The sequence below is a fragment of the Euprymna scolopes genome, chromosome 44, assembly GCF_053919585.1.
Source record: "Euprymna scolopes isolate OS-2025 chromosome 44, ASM5391958v1, whole genome shotgun sequence".
Classification (NCBI taxonomy): Eukaryota; Metazoa; Mollusca; class Cephalopoda; order Sepiida; family Sepiolidae; genus Euprymna; species Euprymna scolopes.
Window position 1 is genome coordinate 55,085,542 of NC_136525.1, and position 20,190 is coordinate 55,105,731.

A 20,190-nucleotide genomic window follows, 5' to 3' on the forward strand; every position below is an offset into this window, starting at 1 on the left:
AGATTATCAGTATAAAACATTAATATGTCAATTAATGAAATTAAGTGATACCAAAATTTATACTGAGTTATTAATTGGCGAAATAATTACGTACTTCTGTGCGTTCCAATAATTATAATAAAGAATATTGAATTCTTTGGATTATTAAATTTCTGTTTTCTATTTAGTAGTTGTTTTTTTCTTACAGCAGAAAAACACGTTTTTATGAGAGCGCAATGAAGGGAGACATCTTGGAATTTTTGAACACGCTATGGGGAGATAACTCAGTTTAAAGCACCGACACTCTCTTCCCATCTTTAATACTAGGTTTTCTTTTTAAAAATCGAAACATGACTACCTTTTGCTTGATATCAAAACAAATTGTTTTTTCGCTGTAAAAACAAAAAAAAAACTACTTCATGAAATTAAGTGAAATTTTTTTTTCAGAGAACTTCATTCCATAACGGATACATACTATATAAACTTTTTCGGATATTTTCATTTTTTTTGTCTTGATTAAACTGTACAAGTACCGATACGTAAATAGGAACATGGGGCATTTTTTTTTTTACATTGAAGTCACCACTTATCAAGACCCAGAAGCCACTTGGGGATAAGGGTTATTGCATGTACAGTAATCAATGGGATAGGATAGTATCATAGTAATTGTTAGTATTGGAGCTTTGATAAAGTGTCCTACTTAAGGAGGCGGTTCATCAGGAATTTGTTTATGTTGGACTTGAAGACATCCAAGTTGTAGTCAGGTGGGAAATAGAGAAATAGGAGAGAGTTCCACAGGCGTGCAGTTCTAAGAAAGAAGCTTTGTTCATGGAATCTATGTTTTGATTTAGGCATAGATAAAGAGTGGGGAAAATTAATGACTGTGGTTTCAGCTAGACGGGTGCTTATCGTGAAAGATTGGTGAGGGGGGGGGCAAAGATTGGAGCTCAGAGGAGCACTTGCCATGGAAATAGCGATAAAACAAAAATAGGCTCGCAATGTCTCTTCTGTGGGAAAGAGGTTGCAGGGAAGAGAAAAGGGCATCCCCCACTACGCCACAAAGTCTATTTTGTACTCTGTCAAGGCAGGATAGGCTGTTTTTAGCAGCTCCTACCCAGATGTGGCAGCAGTACTCCATCCTTGGACGTACTTGACTTTTATATAGATAGAGAATTGCATCAGTAGTGAGATATCTTCTGGAGTGGTAGAAGGATCCCACCATTTTCCCAGCAACCTTGGCAACAGACATGGGGCATTTTTAACAATAGCCAACAAAGCAAAAAAGAGTGAAAAAATATATACACCAAATAAATGTTACCAAAGGCAATATAAGTTACTTTTCTACCCACTTAGATAAGTTTTGTATTATGCATTTATGTTACCGTACTGGAATAATATTATTATTTTAAAAACCATTCTTAACATGGGGATGGGAGGGTGCTCTGCTTTGTAACTATTCTGTACTTCCGCCTAACAATTTAATAAAAAAGATATCGTTAAACTTGAAAATACTATTTAAAAAATAGCATCGTAACATAAATGCATAAACACCTATTTTGTGTTTTAACTTATTTTAAAGCGTTTTTTGAATTGAAAAAATTAGAAATAAAATGGTGATTTTTGTGATAGCCATTTAGATCCTCGATAACTGCTCCAAAATTGAAAATTAAACAAAACACCGGTAGAAACCCATTTAATCGTCAATTGTGCGAAAAATGTAAACCAAAGAACGTTTTAAAATAAGTTAAAACACAAAAATTCATCCAGGTAGGTATAAGAGTAACTTACCCTGCCTTTAGTAACATTTATTTGTTGTGTATGTGTGTGTGTATATATATATATATATATATATATATCTTTTTGAGTTTGTATTACTATACACATAGATTCGAAAAAGTTGTCAAAAACAAATATATAACAAATGTTATAAAAGGCAAGATAAGTTACTTTTCTGCCTAAACGGATAATTTTTTAGTGTTTTTATTTAATGTAACATGTTTAGTCAGCTTGAAAAACATACAATGTTTACCAATATATTGGAAAATTTAAAATGCCGTTGGACTTTCTGTTGAACACGGTAACTTTGGGAAAATGGGTTAAAAATAAAAAATATACAAAATACGGTTAGAAACTCGCTCAATATATGTTACCGTAACAAAGGCTGACCTATATTCAATGGGGTTTTAACAGTATTTTGTATATTTTTTTATTTTCCCAAACTTACCGTGTTCAAGAGAGAGTCCGGCGCCATTTAAAATTTTCCAATACATCGGTAAACACTATGTTTTTCGAGCTGAATAAACATGTTCCATTAAATAAAAACACTAAAAAAATATCCAGTTAGGTAGAAAAGTAACTTATCTTGTCTTTAATAATATGTATTTGTTATATATTTGTTTTTTGACAACTTTTTCGAATCTATGTATTACAGTAATAACCCCCCCCCTTTTTTTTTTCATCCCGTTTTGGTTTTGTTTTGTTGGCTATTATAACAAAACAAAAAAGCCTGGAACATGAAATTATATAAGGTGTTTGTTTATTAGTCCGTTTGAGTTATCTCCCTTTGATTCATCGCAGCAAAATAATAACCGCCCCCGTCGTGGCCGCAATTAAAAATAAAAAATAATGACCGGTCCCGCGCGTGGCGCTTAAACGAGCCGACCGCGTGTCTCTGCAACGAAAACATGACATCGGAACAAAGTGACAGTTTTATAAAAAACATGTCTGCAACTTCGGACAGGTAAACATTGTGACTAATATTTAAAAATGTTGAATTCAAATTTTTACGGTATCTTTTGTTTATTCTTGGGTGAAAGTACAGAATAATTGTTTTTGATGAAAATACAGAATAATTAAAAAATATTCCCCCCTCCACATGTTAAGAATGGCTTTCTAGGTAGCGTTATTAGGTCAATGTGGCCTGGTTATCCCACTGAAGACTTACCTGCAAAGGGTGTTCAATCCTAAAGCCGTTCTTAACATGGGGAGGTTAGAGGTGTTTAATCCGAAAGCTGTTCTCAACACAGGGAGGTTAGGTGTTTATTCCGAAAGCCGTTCTTAACATGGGGAGGTTGGGGGTGTTTATTCCGAAAGCCGTTCTTAATATAGGGATGGTGGGGGTAATACTCCTAAAAAGCAACTCTTTGCAGTTAAGTTTTCAGTGGAACAACCAGGCCACATTGATCCGTTATTTCAGCACGGTCCGTAAGCTGCAGCTGCAGTGGAAAATAATCGTTTGCTTGTGTCGATGAGTAAAGGTACGTGATAGTTAACAATTGGAAAATCGTAAACAAAAAATAAATAATAAATAAAACAACAGGTAAAACCGCAGTTTAGCGACCTGAAATACAATGCGATGAAAAATTATGTACAGGCGATGAATATTGTTTTATCGTTTAAAATTAAGTTCGGTGGACCTGAACGAGCGTCACCCCCTCTTTTATTTATTTTTATTATTATTTCTGTTCGTTATTTTGCAGTTTTTTTCAGTGAATTATTATTGATTGGACATTAATAAATCAGATTATCTCTCCCCCCCCCCTCCTCCATCTCCCCCCCTCTCCTCCATCCCCCCACTCTCCCCCCCCACTCTCCCCACTCCCTCTCTCCCCCTCCATATCTCCCCCCCTCCCCCTCCCCCCTCCCCCATCCCCCTCCATCCCCCCCCCTCTCTCTCTCTCTCTCTCTCTCTCTCTCTCTCTCTCTCTCTCTCTCTCTCTCTCTCTCTATATATATATATATATATATATATATATATAAAGCAAATTTAAAACGTCATTATTTCGACATTTGAAAGGGGTGCTCACTTTTTAGTTGCAACATTATAATAAATCGATCTCCAATTTTGTAAACAAGGAAAGGAATTATTGCCCTCTGTTTCTTGGTACTTGTGCACTTTTGTTACCGTGCTGAAATAACGTTATTTCAAAAGCCATTCTTAACATGGGGGAGGCAAGATGTTTTATAACTATTCTGTGCTTCCACCTAACAATTTAATAAAAAGAAAAAAAAATGATATTGTGAAACTTGAATTTAACCTTAAAAATGGCACGGTATCAAAAGTGCATAAGTAGTAAAAATATGCGTGCACTTGGGCGTACAACAATGGCCACTACTTATAACAAAGAATTACATTGCTTAATATCCGGAAAACTATTTGTTTACAGAAAACTTAAACGTGATATTCGTTTTCAGCACACCCGAAAAATCCTACTTCCGTGATAACAAAATGGGGGGGGGGGAAAGGAGAAAAAAAAAACAGTGTTTATGCAACGGATTTGATGTATGTGTTCCATTTCAGATCAGGAGTAAAGGTCAGACCCAGAAGCTTGTAAAAATATGAAGCCTCCCCAAGACATGAGCCATTCATTTCAATTGATGCCAGACAAGGATCAGATCATTGATAATGTAAAGATAGAAGCTTGGTTTTAGATGCATTAAAATTAGCCAGCCACCTCTTTTTCCATTGTACCACATGCTCAAGGTAAGAGGAAAGAGAATCAGTGAGAACTTGGTCATTTATGGTCTTTGAAGTTTTACCATAGATAGGATTGTCATCAGCATAAATGTTTACAAATAATCTTAGGATGTGATTTGGAAGATCATTGATGTAGATCAGAAAAAGGTTGGGCCCAGGATGGACCCCTGAGGGACTCCAGCATTAATACTGTGAGCTTCTGAGTTTTACCCATCAACCACTACTCTTATGAACCTATCAGAGAGAAATTATTTAATAATTGAGAAACCATTTCTATCTATACTGTAGTTGGAGATTTTCTGGAGTGGACCTTTAAGGCCTTAGATATGTTGAGCAATTGCTCTAGAAAGGAAACCTCTGTCAAGAGATTCGCTAATCCTATGAGATATAACTATTAGCACATCTGCTGTAGATCCAGCAGAACAGAAACAATATTGCATGTCATTAAAAAGGTTATTTTTGCTAGGATGGTTGATTATTTAACAAATTCCAGCAATTTACTCATGACACACAGGAGTCTTATTAGTCTGTACTGGGAGGGAGATGACCGATCTCTTGAATTCTTAAATATGGTGCATACTGATGATTTTCCAGGATGTTGGGAAGCAATTCTCCTTGAGACAATACTTAAACAGCTTTGTAAGTATAGGAGCTAGTTCAGGTTGAAGCTTTTTTTAGCACCATAATTGGAATGCCGACAGGCCCAGTTGCTTTACTGGAATCAAGGTTTTTGATTAGCTTGGCAACATCACGCACAGATATTTGTATGTCGCATAGTGTGTTTTCTGATACAGAAGGAAATGCAAGATTTAATGTCAGCCAAGACCTGCAGGAATGTCCGCTATTAAATGTTGAATAATTTTGTGTAGCTGAGCTCTAACGAGGCTTGTAGATGATGTTTGTGCCAATGATTTCGTAAGGAATCATTTTAGATTAAACTATCGAGCTGCCTATCATTGCCCGGTCGTCAAATATGCTTAAATATGATATTTTGATTAATGCAGATTTCGTCTTTATTATTATACTAGCGGGGGTACCCGGCGTTGCCCGAGCGTTTGTTTCCGGGACGGGGGGGGGGGGAGTTTAAAAAAATGTTATGGTAGGTAAGTAGGAAGGATCAAACCCGGAGTCATGAGTAAAAGTAGGAAAATAAAGTGTGAAAAAAAACAAAAAAACATCTGCAACGTTAACAGTTCGGCCACCTAGAAAAGTCCATTCCAGTTGTTTAGGAAAAAAATTAAAAAAAAAAAAAAACGACGACGGTAGGTCGGCGCGAACGTGAAAATATAATGTGAATTGTCCAGCACGCTAACCACTACGCCACATAGCACTGCAGCTTAGTTTAGTGATTTTAAATAACTTCACATGAAAGAACTACGAAGCCAAACCGGTGTTCTCTTCTCAACTGTTCCTTGTGAACGATCCCCAAACGGTGTTAAGTGGTGGCAGGGGGAGGAGGAATTTATTAGAGAGAAAATATTTTACCACTTCCATTGATCTTAACCGATTTTGGCCGTGACTTCTCAGCAGAAAAAGTATAGAAATTTAAGATTATCGAGGAATTTGAGAAATAATAAGCCTATAACACACCTCAGATATTGTTCTGCCGTTTGTGCATATTATATTTGCATGAAATATCTTGATTTTTAATCCTATTAAGGTCAAAATCCGACGGGAAAAAATGAGTTCATTTTATTTATATAGAAGATTATATTGGACCCAATATATAGTAATGATTTAAAAAGTTTTAAAAAAATGACTCCTGGGCCACCACCGAGAATTGAAACCAAAACGTTTAGCTTATAATTTACTTTTTCCTTTGACATTAATGTCTGATCTATGGAGACATGTTAGCTGTAAGGCTAACAATTAAAACAAACCAATAGCTATTGCGTTATGCATGCATATTTGTAATGCCGTTGTTCAACCTTCAGACCTAGCAAATTCCATTTTTTTAATTTTCACACTTTTTCACCGATTTTCCCTGGCTAAAACCCAAATATAAAGTTTTGCATGGATTCAGATTTTGAAATCACGACTATTATAATATACACGACATCTGGACAAATTAAAATATCATATTTAAGCATAGTTTACGACCGGGCAACTCCTCCCACCTTAGTATTATAGAATATTGTGTCTGCCATTTTAAAATATTTTAGGTAATGTGTGGATACGGTGGTCTTGGAATAAAATGGCTGCTGAGTTCTTCGAATGTATTCTAAAAGGCTTGTAAATGATATTCATGACAATTTGGAGTCATCATTTCTATTCAAATTTCAAAGGTTTAAACTTGTTTTGGACTATTCATGTGTTCATAGGTGATGGACGACACTGGAAAATATTGGATGTATTGCACACAGACAAATTCAGGATCTGGGCAAAACCAGATGTTAAATCCGATTGCTTTAATGAGCGATGACATCAACTGTACATTCTGATCGAAGAGTTGGGGGTCATGGAAAATGACCTAAAAACAGAAACAAGGGGACAACATATATTTTAACCTGGATTGGAATTGCTAAAAGCGTAAAACAATAGAAATTCCAATAAGGATTTTAAAATAAGTAAATAATCACATTTGTACCGTTGCCCCACACGATGCCCGACACCACACCCACATACCAAGCGATTTCTCTTTTGTCATATGTCACCTAAAAAAACTATATGTTCTTGGTAGCATTTAGCTATAGTACAAAGTGCAATTTATTTACTTATTTATTTTTTTTAAATCTAACACCTCACTGATGGTGGTAGGGAAGGGAACGAAATAGAAGAGAAAGGTTTGTCGATGAAAAACACGGGCATGTTTATTTTTAGAATGCGCAGATGTGGTAAAAATTTGGAACTTTATTTTAAAAAAAATTTTTTTGCAGTGATGAAACATCCAATGGAGTTTTGGCTGAAGAAGAATTGGTCAATATAACGAATCATCCGAAAGCAGGAAGCATTGAAGCCATCGATTATAAATCTGTCCATCGGATTTGTTCTGGTCAAGTTGTACTGACATTGGCTACTGCAGTCAAAGAACTGGTGGAAAACAGCATCGATGCTGGTGCAACCAAAGTTGGTAAGTTTGTATTTTTTTTTTTTTTTTTTGTCATTGAAGCATGCCATTATATGAAAGGTTCGCAATTTTTTACATAATCCTTAGCATTATCATTGAGCTCTCCAGCATTTTTCAAGCTGCACCTGTTGATTAGTACAGTGTTTGCAGAGCAGTGCTACATTATATGATTGGGTTGGTTTTGTAGCCGTCATCTGACATTAGTGTCATGTGGCCGTTATATTTAAACAAACAAATGAAAGAAATAAATAAAATGTATTTATTGCCATTACTTTCCTTTTCCTCCAACCACATGCTGGCCACAGCCGGCCCATTCTCGTCCTTAACTTTACACGTCCATTTTCTTTGACGTTGACTTTTTTTCTCCCGACCACGTGGTGCATTTTTTTTTCATCCTTTTTTTTTTTCATTTTTCTTCTTGCACACATTTACTAATTTGCATATGCACTTTTTTGGCTGCTGCTGCTAATGTCTTTGCAAGCCATCCATCCTTTGCTGCTGCTGCTGTTATCTTCCCACGCATTCATATACACCATGTTACACTAGTAGCTTTTGATCACTCCATTCTTAGACAGTTTGTTGCAGACCCCGTCATATTATTGGTATGAATAAATCAAAGGTAAAATGTATTTTGTTTTTATAAATGTCAAAAATCTGACGCAGACTCCGCAATATTATTGGTATGGATAAATTAAAAGAATCATTGTCGGTAAGTTTGTCTTTACATATCTTTGAAGCATTATATATGAAGGCATTACAATAATTTCCCATTTTTATTTATTTATTTATTTTTTTTAAACGCATTCTTTAGTATTAGCATTGAACCGTGCAAGAACTATTAAACTGCATTTATGACAGTATATATTAATCCATGGTAGGTTACTTGGTTATAAAAGGTTTGCCGGCGTTACTTTTCTGCTCCACTAGTGTTACAAATGATCTCTTGCCGAGGAAAGTCACTTGTTTTGTCATGCAAACGACTCCAAGTACTACCGGTTTTTTAACAAAACAATAAAACATACCTGTTGAACTTCTTCGTTGTTTATCTCAACAGCTGGTCCTGAATATGACCTTAAACCATATCCGATGATGAGGCCCCAGTTTGTAGGCTTTGGGGAGTGTGGAATCACCCTTTAATTGCCATTGCTCCCAGGTCCACTCTGACCTGGAGTGGTAGTACCTGTTAGGGTCCCAACTATGGGTTGAATAGAAAATGACTTGAAAGAAAACCAAATATATTCTATTAAAAAATTTTCTTTGAAATAACTGGATTCGGCATTAAATAACCTGAAAAGGGTTGATATGCCGTAAAACAAAAAACAACCAACCAACCATCTCAGCAGTTTCTTAAGGGGAGAGTTTCTTGATTTTCCAACCAGCTCCCGTCTGTAATTCTCCGGGAAAATCGGAGATGTACCTCTTTTGTTAGGCTGTCCACGACTTCTTGGTGTTGGTTTTCTGGCTGGAATGGTTGCTGGCAAGAATGAACGATGACACGAAACAATTTATTTTTTATATAAAAGATTCTTATCTATTTATTTGACAAAAAAAAAAAAAATACAATATGTTATGACTGAAAAAAAATAGCAATGAAATTTTTAACAGACTTAGCTGCACTTAACTAGCTCATTGCGCTGGCAAAAGAAGGGGTGGCCCTCCCTCTTTTTGCGGAGAGACAAAATTATGTATGTTTGTTCCATGCTGATCAGCCAAAAAAAAGGAATGTAATTATTTTCAAGTCCAATGTAAACAAGTTTTTGCTTAGCCATCCTCGTAAATGATCTAATACCAAATTACTTCTGCAAATGATTGTTGCGCAACTGTCTCAATGGCCACAAATACACACATTAATCTTTATCCTCGAGTGGCCTTTGGGCTTTTGATATGTGGTGACACCTTTGTTTGGTTGGTTGGTTGGTTGGTTTTTGTTTTACGGCATATCAGCCGTTTTCGGGTTATTTAATGCCGAATCCAAAGATTTTGAAGAAAAATTTTTTTAATAGAATATATTTGTTGTTTTCACGTCGGTTTCTATTTAACCCATAGTTGGAACCCTAACAGGTACTACCACTCCAGGTCAGAGTGGACCTGGGAGCAATGGTAATTAAAGGGTGGCTCCACACTCCCCAAAGCCCACAAGCTGGGGCCTCACCACTGGATATAGTTTAAGGTCATATCCAGGACCTGTAAGAATGGGATTTTAGAATTGCACGCATGTCGTAAATAAGACGTTTGTATTTCTTTATCTTTTCCCTTTTCAGCTCTGTTTAACCGATAAGCTCTTGCATTTAATTTAAAATCGGATTCTTTCTTTTTTTTCTATTTTTTAGAAATTAAATTGAAAGAATATGGAAGCGAACTTATCGAAGTTGTTGACAATGGCTCTGGAGTTGCGGAAGAAAACTTTGAAGGCTTGAGTAAGTATAAACTATATCTTTTATTTTACTTTGATTTTTTTACATGGGAATCACCACTTGTTAAGGCCTAAAGATCACTCAAGGATAAGGTTTAATGAGTGTATGGTGGTCACTGCGACAACAGCGTATTAATAGTTAGGTGGTGGAAATGGGATAGAAATTAATTATTTAGGGAGCAGCAGCTCAAGAAGAACTTGTTTACATTGGACTTGAAGATGACTGTTCTGCTAGCCTGCTTTCCAACTAAGTTTTTTTTTTTTTTTTTTTTACACAGTGATCACCACTTATCAAGGCCCGGAAGCCACTCAGGGATAAGGGTTATTGCAAGTACATTACGTTAGTGTGGAGATTTGATGAAGTGTTTACTTAAGGGGGCGGTTCATTAGGAATTTGTTAACATTGGACTTGAAGACATCCAAGTTGTAGTCCGTTGGGAAGCAGGCAGACGGAACAGAGTTCCACAGGCGTGCAGTTCTAAGAAAGAAGCCTTGTTCATGGAATCCGCGTTTTGATTTAGGCACAGATATAGAGTGGGGGAAATTTTTCACAGTGGATTCAGCTAGACGGGTGTTTTTTGTGAAAGATTGGCGAGGGGGGACCAGAGATTGGAGTTCAGACGAGCACCTGCCAAGTTCCACAGTTGGGAAGGTCTAGGAAAGAAGCTTAGTTTGATGTCAAAGCTTAGATACGTCCAGTTCAATATCTACACAAGTACTAATAATTTACATATTATTCAATTGGAATTCATTATTGAGATGAGTATTATTAATTTATTTATTGCGGACTATTATCCTCATCTTTCTTAGATATTTTTTCATGACGTTTCGGCCAACTATTCCTCTGGCCTTTGTCAGGTGGTAACCTCGACGGGATAGGAACTCTGAATCTCCTAACTGCATTCTCAGCAATTACTGCCATCCATAGTTGTTGCCGATTCACCTCGTTTTTGGCCAAGTAAGACTCTGGCCAGCTTTGGGTAAAATTGAAGCCGCTATCATCAGACAATTCTCACCTCAAACTGTAGAGATTCAACGTCTCTATCCACTGTGTGTCGTGGTGAGACGGTAACACCTCTGGATTGCATTAATTGCTGAGAATGCAGTTAGGAGATTCAGAGTTCCTATCCCGTCGCGGTTACCACCTGACGAAAGCCAGAGGAATAGTTGGCCCAAAAACGTTGTGAAACATCAACTAAGAAAGATGAGGATAATAGTCCGCAATAAATAAATTAATAAATAATACTCCTCTCAATAATGAATTCCAATTAAATAATATACAAATGGTGAAGTTCTTGGGGCCCGTGGCGCAGTGGATAGAGACGTTGAATCTCTACAGTTTCAGGTGAGAATTGTCTGATGATAGCGGTTCAATACTACCCAAAGCCGGCCAGAGGTTTACTTGACCAAAAACGAGGTGAGACGACAACAACTATGGATGGCAGTAATTTCTGAGAATGCAGTTAGGAGATTCGGAGTTCCTATCCTGTCGCGGTTACCACCTGACGAAGGCCAGAGGAATAGTTGGCCGAAACGTTGTGAAACAACCACTAAGAAAGATGAGGATAATAGTCCGCAATAAATAAATTTACCAATATTTTATTTGAAACTGTGACAAAAACAATCTATTCCAGATCAACTGACTGCAATATTGCATAGGATCAATGAATCAGTAATAGTTTTCAACATATCAATCTTTTACGGGGTAGAACGATAAAATTGTCCTCCCCTCCCCCCCAAAAAAAACAACACTACGACTTTATTTTGAAACTTTTATTGAAAAAATTAATTCAGGTAACTTGATTATGTAGTAGAGCTGACATCTATTCAATGTTGCCACTTTCAGTCTTAATCGCCAATCTTTCACGAAAAACACCCGTCTAGCTGAAACCACTGTCAATAATTTTCCCCACTCTTTATCTGTGCCTAAATCAAAACGTAGATTCCATGAACAAAGCTTCTTTCTTAGAACTGCATGCCAGTGGAACTCTCTGCCGCTTGCCTGTTTCCCATCTGACTACAACTTGGATGTCTTCAAGTCCAACATAAACAAGTTCCTGATAAACTGCCCCCTTAAGTAAGACACTTTATCAAATCTCCATTACTAACTATTACTACGATATCATCCCATTGATTACTGTACTTGCAATAAACCTTATCCTCAAGTGGCCTCCGGGCCTTAATAAGTGGTGACTACCATATTAAAAAAAAAAAAAAAGAAAAAAAAATCACTGCCTCGATACAAGTCCGGAACTGGAGGGGCATGCGTTTGCCACAAGTGTCAGCGGGAGCTCAGCAAATACTTGGCGGATGTGGGAGGTCATGTTGGTGATGTTTTCGACGTATGACCAAACAAATTCCAGCAGATTCATATCAGGGGAGGAGAAAGCTAGTGAGAGAAGAGTACAAAGTCGTAGCACTCCTTCTGGAGCCTGGGTCTCTTTGAACTTGTGGGTCGGTGCTGAGTTCTGCTGCCACACTCAGGGTCTGCCAGCGGCCACCCGATTGCACCAGGGGATCACCGCACTCTTCAGCACATCCAGGTACACTTTGGTGTTGACTTTCAAGCTGACTTCAAAGATATAACTATAACCGTGGCTGCAAACCTTTTTTTTTTTTTTTTTTACATAGGCATCACCACATTATCAAGGCCCAGAGGCCACTCAAGGATAAGGATTAAAGAGTGTACAGTAGAAATTGGACAATATAGTAATCATTAGTAATGAAAATTTGGTAAATTTGATAACTTATATGGAACGGCTCCTCAAGAACTTGTTTACGTTAGACTTGAAGACAACCATATTGTAGTTAGCTGGAAAGCAGGAAAACGGAAGACAATTCCATAGGCGGGCAGTTCTAAGAAAGAAGCTTTGTTCATGGAATCTACGTTTAGGTTTAGGCACAGATAAAGAGTGGGGGAAATTAGTGATAGTGTTTTCTGCTAGACGAGTGTTTCTTGCGAAAGTTTGGCGGGGGGGGGGGGCACAGATTGGAGCTCAGCCGAGCACTTGCCATGAAAATAACGATAAAGCAGAGCAAACTCGCAACATCTCTTCTGTGAGAAAGAGGTTGCAAGGAAGAAAAAAAGGACATCCCCTACGAGGCTACGAAGTCTATTTTGAACTCTATCAAGGCAGGATAAGTCCTTTCTAGCAGCTCCTGCCCAAATGTGGTAACAGTACTTCATCCTTGGATGTATCTGGCTCTTATATAGACAGAGAATTGCATCAACAGTGAGATATCTACTGGATCGATAGAAGGATCCCACCGTTTTTCCAACGGCCTTGGCAACTTTGTTTTCAGCACACTGAGCACATCCCTGTTATTCAATTTCTCTTAAACTGTTTATCTCCTCTGACTTTATTCTAATGTTGTGAAAATAACAGTTGTGCGAATAAGCCAAATGATATTTTTCTACTGACCTGTATGCATTTAATATACTGAAACTGTTTCTTCTTAGTGGTTATACTTTTCTTGTTACAGCTTTGAAGCATCACACGTCGAAATTACGAGACTTTTCCGATTTAAGTGCTGTCGAAACGTTTGGCTTCCGAGGGGAAGCCCTAAGTTCTTTGTGTGCACTAAGTAACCTTACGATAACAACACGTCACAAAGCGTCCGCTGTTGCAACGAAACTCGAATACGATCACAATGGAAAAATAACCTCAAAGTCTCATTGTGCAAGACAGGTAAGTGCGAGCCATCTAACATGCAAAATTATCATGTCGGATTTTTGAAGTTTAACCCAAATAGCATTTAAGCTGTGTCACGTATAGTATAAAGGTTTATTTTTGACAGCCTCGTAATTCTTGCTTACCTTATTTTGTCCTTTAGTCCTCACATTCCATGAGTAAGGTTTTTTTTGACAAAGAGGGAAGAATTGCTGTTTTCTGGGTCAGAATTTATTCCATCTAACACTTATTGTTTGGCAGGTTTTTGACCTTGAATATTTTTTCTTTATTTTTTTAATTTTTCTTTTTATTTCAATAACATAAAAAAGAAATCAAATATTCAGTAATTGCAAAATATTGAGATGAACAGAATAGAAGTTTGAAAGAAATAATGTGAGAAATTTAACCTAAATATAAAGAGAATAATGTGAGAAATCCAAATTTAAAACTAAGCATTGGGGATTAAAAAAGACATATATATATATATATGTACCTATTTACTATGCCTCCCCACGGGACAGAGTTAGACACCAGGGTCGTTTTTTAACGTGGAGAAAAGATACAAAAATAAAAATTCTCAGTCGTGAAGGATTTCTCCTCCACCGAAAGAGAACAAGAAATAGAAGTGCAGCATCTGGAGAACAGATACTACACTTTGGTCTTGTCCTGAAGGCCTGATACATATATATGTATATATATATATATATATAAGTTTGTGCAAAAAGACACACGATAAAAACTATCACCATACAGGATATGTGTGCAATGGGATACCAACATTATACAGCGATGTGATGAATGGTTTATCGGAATATGTGTATATGTCACTGTCTATTGAAAGGGAATGTTTATGTGGTTATGTTGTATAATGGTGTACCAAAAAGGGGGTTGTTGTGTAATGTGTACCATAGCACCATATGTCGATATATGTACTTGAGACGAATGGGTCATCCTGATGTGTGTACGTGTCACTAAATGTCTATTTTTGGTGATTCTTCACTATCTGAACCCTAAGTTGTGTTGTTGTGGTCTATTTATGTTCCGAAGCTATGATCGTCTAAATTTTCATATACAGGTGTGTGTGTGTGTGTGTGTGTGTGTCATGCATACATTTTCCAACATACCTTATTTTCATGCATCGTTGATCTTGTCCACCTGAAATTCATCTTGTTCTTGGAGAGGGAGGCTAGAACCTGTTTGAGCTAATATTTATTCACTTCCAAGAACACTGATTGTATTTTATATAGTTTTTATTCACTTTCCAAGTGTCAATCACAGAAGAATGGAAAGTGAATATCTTTGCTTGCGTGGTTAATTCTGTTAAAAATATCAAATGATGACAGTCTAAAAGAGTTATCTGCTCTTGTTCCAAGAAAATTATGTAGGGATTATCTCCCTTAGTACTTTTTTTTTTCTTCCAATGTAAATAAAAGAGCACGTCTCGTTCGGATTTTACTCTGGATTTTACTTGGATTTTTACTTACTTTAATTGTATTCTATTTTATGAAAACAAAAAGACGGGATAAATTTGCATGATTTTTTTTTAACCTAACAAGTATGTACACAATAAATTTTTTTGTGCAATTATAATTTTTAAACTGGAGAATCACCAGCTAATATTTTATATTTCTTTTTCAGCAAGGTACCACGATTACCTTAGAGAATCTCTTCTGCACGTTGCCCGTCCGTTTCAAAGAATTCCAGAGAAATCTTAAGAAGGAATTCTGCAAAATGGTTAATGTCTTGAATGCCTATTGTATCGTCAACGTTAACGTCAGACTCACTTGTCACAACCAAACGGGCAAAGGGTAAGAATCATCCCCCGTTTTTTTTTTTTTTTTATCACCTCCTTTGATTAAACCTCTTCATTTTATGAGTCCAGTTTACCCTACTATTTAGTCTATAGCTGAAGTCACACCTTTCCCAAGCATATTATTAAGTCATTCTGTTTTTCTTTTCCTAGACTAGTTGTCTAACCAAGGAACTACATCCCACAATGATGAAATATCGAGTTGCCATAGGTTTTGCAAGTGGATTAGAGTTTGGAATTGGGATAACTTTAGCATAAAATTTATTAAAAATTAATTTAAAATATAGTTTGCTTGAAGCATTATTTAGTTTGTATATAAAGGTAATTTATAAAAGTTAAATTAGAGTAAATTAAGATATATAATAGTACTACCATTTCAGCCCAGCGTTGGAGGTGTATGTTAAGCAAAAAAAAAAAAGTGGTCAATTTTTTAAACTTTGACCCCTACAGACTCAAAATTTGATATACAGGGTACTGAGATTTGGGAAAATCTTTGTAATCCGTTTTCGTCCAGAAATTTGGCTGTTAAGGGGTCAAAGTTCAACGCTTTGATCTTTGAGAACTCTACAACACTCCTCCGCTAATTTTGGGTCTAAATACTTGAAGTTTTAGATATAGGTTCCTTGGACATGAATCTAACTTAATAACTTGATTTGAGCCCAAAACAAATGTTAAGGGGTCATAAGCTTGACCCTTCAGACGACAGATACCGAAAAATTGGCTAAAACCATTAATTTCTTCACCCTCAACTGGGCTCTTTTCTACAGGGAGGGGTTGCTTTTTTTCGCCGATATTTTCGAAAGTCATCCCCTCTTTTCGATTGTCTAGCCTTAATTTAAACCCACGTCACTCCCGGTTTGACGGTGGTCGTAACAGCAAAGATGTCATGCTTTTTTCATATTCTTTTCCTCCTTCGCGGTACGGGTTCAAGCCTGCCTTCCTACTATCACTTTTTTTTTTTGCTCAACACACACCTCCAAACACTCGGGTCCTGGATATGACCTAAAACTATATCCGATGGTGAGGCCCCACCTTGCGGGCCTTGGGGAGTGTGGAGCCACCCTTTAATTACCATTGCTCCCAGGTCCACTCTGATCCGAAGTGGTAGTACCTGTTAGGGTCCCAACTATGGGTTAAATAGAAACCGATGTGAAAACAACAAATATATTCTATTAAAAAAATTTTTCTTCAAAATCTTTGGATTCGGCATTAAATAACTCAAAAAGGGTTGATATGCCGTAAAACAAAAACAACCAACCAACTTTAATTGCCGTTGCTCCCAGGTCCACTCTGACCCAGAGTGGTAGTACCTGTTAGGGTCCCAACTATGGGTTAAATAGAATCCGACTTAAAAAAAATATACTCCATTAAAAATCGTTCTCAAAATAACTAGATTCGGCATTAAATAACCTGAAAAAGGTTGATATGCCGTAAAAAAAAAAAAAACAACGAACCAATCCAAACTCTCGGGCATTGCCGGGCGGGCACCCATGCTAGTATATAATAAATATGTTGTGTTTATTTTTTTAATTTTTTTTTTTTACAAGGGTGTCACCACTTATCAAGGCCCAGAGGCCACTCGAGGATAAGGGTTAATAGGTATACATTAGTCATTGTGATTTTAGCATAGTAAACAGTGGGAATTTTGTAACTTGGAGTACTTAGGGGGACGATTCAATTAGAACTTGTTCACATTGGACTTTTTTTTTTTTTTTTTTTTTTCATAGGTATCAACTCATTATCAAGGCCAAGAGGCCACTCAAGGATAAGGGTTAAAGAGTGTACAGTAGAAATTGGACAATATAATAATCATTAGTAATGAAAATTTGTTAAATTTGATAACTTATATGGAACGGCTCATCAAGAACTTATTTACGTTAGACTTGAAGACAACCATATTGTAGTCAGCCGGAAAGCAGGAAAACGGAAGACAATTTCACAGGCGTGCAGTTCTAATAAAAAAGCTTTGTTCATGGAATCTACGTTTAGGTTTAGGCACAGATAAAGAGTGGGGGGAATTATTGATAGTCTTTTCAGCTAGACGAGTGTTTCTTGTGAAAGTTTTGCGAGGGGGGACCATAGATTGAAGCTCAGTCGAACACTTTCCATGAAAATAACGATACATCAGAGACAAACTCGCAACATCTCTTCTGTGAGATAGAGGTTGCAAGGAAGAGAAAAGGACATCTCCTACGAGGCTACGAAGTCTATTTTGAACTCTATCAAGGCAGGACAAGTCCTTTCTAGCAGCTCCTGCCCAGATGTGGCAACAGTATTCCATCCTTGGACGTACCTGGCTCTTATATAGATAGAGAATTGCATCAGCAGTGAGATTTCAACATTTTTTTGTCAAAATCAAAAACAAATTTATTATAACATGTCTTATTATGAAAATCATGCAGAATGGTTTTTTACGGAGCCATAAAAACAAAAAAAGCGAATCAATGATACAATTCGTGTGATGGATATTCAGATCCCCATCATTCTTTCTAGTAAAGTAGTTCAACTTAAAGATTCCATCAAATTTTTATAATTGAGATCAATAACTTTTTTTTCTAATTGTTTGATTTTGTCTGTTCCAGATCCAAAAATGCTGTTGTGTCTTCGCTTGGGAATTGTTCAATGAAGGAAAATATTGGAAATATTTTTGGTTTGAAACAGGTGCGAAAATTTTTTTACGATTTTGGGAAATCAGTTATTACGAGATTAAAGATGTTGACATAAGTGACTTACATATACTAGCAGATGTACCCGGTGTTACCTGGTATTAAATGTAGCGTTAAATTCTTTTAAAAAAACTGAAATAAAACAAAAATGGAAAGAAACTGAGACGGGTGTACAAGTATTATATTTTTTCTAAACAGATCACTTCTTGTAAGAAAAAAAAATAAAAAAATACTTGAGCCAAGATCGAAACCAAAACCTAAAGATAGTGAATCAAGTACGATAACCATTAAGCCAGCTTGACACATTCTTTAAAAAGTGTTTTTAAACGTACTTATTCTTAACAAAGGGATCTGTCATGTGGACCATTCACGCATGCGTATTCGTGAAACAGTTGACAGATGATAAAAATCAGACGACCCCGTGTACCAAATTTTCAATCTTGATCCTTAGCAGCCCTTTTTGCCAGATGAAAACTGATTAGAAAGTTTTCCATCTATCTGAATACCCTATATACCAAATTTCAAGTCTGTAGATCAAAAATTCCTCACTCACACACACACACACACACACACTCTCATTTTTATATATTCATATGATGATGATGATGATTGCTACTTAACAAAAACTTGCTATCTCTTCAGGTTGATGTGCACGTAGATGGCTCTTCCACTTGGAGATTTACAGACCCGTCCACAGCAGTACTTAAGTGGTCTGGGTGGCAGCACATCATCAAATTGTTGATCTAACTTTTTTTTACTACAATCAAAGTTCTCAGAAATCAAGGAGCCCCCTACCTTTTCTGGGGGCTAACACTTGAACTCTATATGAAATACATAGATATTCGAAAATGTTGCATTAAATTTCTTTATCTCTGAGTTAGTAAAGAAATTGAGAAGATAATTTTCTTCTTCCCAATTAGCCATTTTCATATGTTGTAGTATATCTTTTGTTTTGGTCTCTTGGTCTTACTGGTTTCAAAGACAAGAATTTGTCTAGTCTGGTGGAGTATCCAGCTTCGTGTTATTACTTGAGGTGACATCACTTGGAGAAGGTGCACCATTCTTTGTAAAAGCTAATATGGGTTAGCCATAGTGCGGAGAGCTTATTTGGGCTGCGAATACAAAATGTGATTTTGAATATTTGGTCAGGGTTTACTTCTATGGAAAAAGTATCCTCATGCCAGATTGTTCTGACAAACCCTTGTATAGAGAGACCTTAGGATAGTTTAGAAGGCATTCAAGGTTGTGTGGCTTCACATGTTTCACCATTTCAGCTTTAGACAGAAAAGATCTGCCACAGATTGAACATTCAAGTTTTTGTTGAAAATCGGCAAGAACTGCAGATTCATCCTGCGTTTCGAGAGCATGTTTTAATACTGTATTCCTAACATACTTTTCCTCAAACTTTCTGCATCCTTCAATGATTAATGTGTGTGTATATATAGATATATATATATATGCATAGATCATTGTATAACGATTAGATCACTGTCTGGCTGACATAAATGAACATTTTAAAATTAAAATGTTTAAATTCAACGTTATTTCATGCGGTAGCCGAATGGATTAGGTCTTTGCTAATCGAGCCAGAGATGTCTCGTGTTGCGGGGTTCAAATCGTTCGACTGGTATTAATCGTGACACCCTGCACTGAAGATTCCCAAAAGGATGAAACACTAGTGTCTGTAGGTATTTAATTATTATAGTAAAAAAATAATTATATATATAATGTATTTGTTCCATGTAGAAAGATATCCAAAAATTAAGAAGAATTGAATTTCAACAAAAGTCGTTGATAATGCTCAATCAAAGAGAGCAAATTATATTTTTTATTTTTCTTTATCATAAAAATTTGAACCTTTTAAATTTTTGTTTTTAAATCTTCTTATCTGATGAGATCAAATATGATCGAAATAGTCCGCACATCATAGACAGATATGACTGTATTTACATAAGGAATAATAAAAAATATATATATCTACGAAACAGCTACATGGTAAACAGATGATGATCCTCGTTTTCTATTTCACAATTTAAAATAAGATTTCTTGTTTTACATTTACTTGATTCTTTTTATTTATCTAAACATTTTTGACTACAAATGTGCA

General features: G+C 36.4%; 1 protein-coding gene across 1 annotated transcript in view; it reads left to right on the forward strand.

Moving 5' to 3' along the window:
- Positions 1–2,546: 2,546 nt before the first annotated feature.
- LOC145268852 (mismatch repair endonuclease PMS2-like) overlaps positions 2,547–20,190 on the forward strand; it is an 84,837-nt gene continuing 67,193 nt past the window's right edge. The window contains exons 1-6 of the mRNA XM_080124528.1: positions 2,547–2,719; positions 7,333–7,526; positions 9,854–9,940; positions 13,420–13,625; positions 15,246–15,415; positions 18,000–18,078. Coding sequence (XP_079980654.1) covers positions 2,664–2,719; positions 7,333–7,526; positions 9,854–9,940; positions 13,420–13,625; positions 15,246–15,415; positions 18,000–18,078 — 792 coding nt within the window. The 5' untranslated portion in view covers positions 2,547–2,663. The remainder of the gene's footprint in view (positions 2,720–7,332; positions 7,527–9,853; positions 9,941–13,419; positions 13,626–15,245; positions 15,416–17,999; positions 18,079–20,190) is intronic.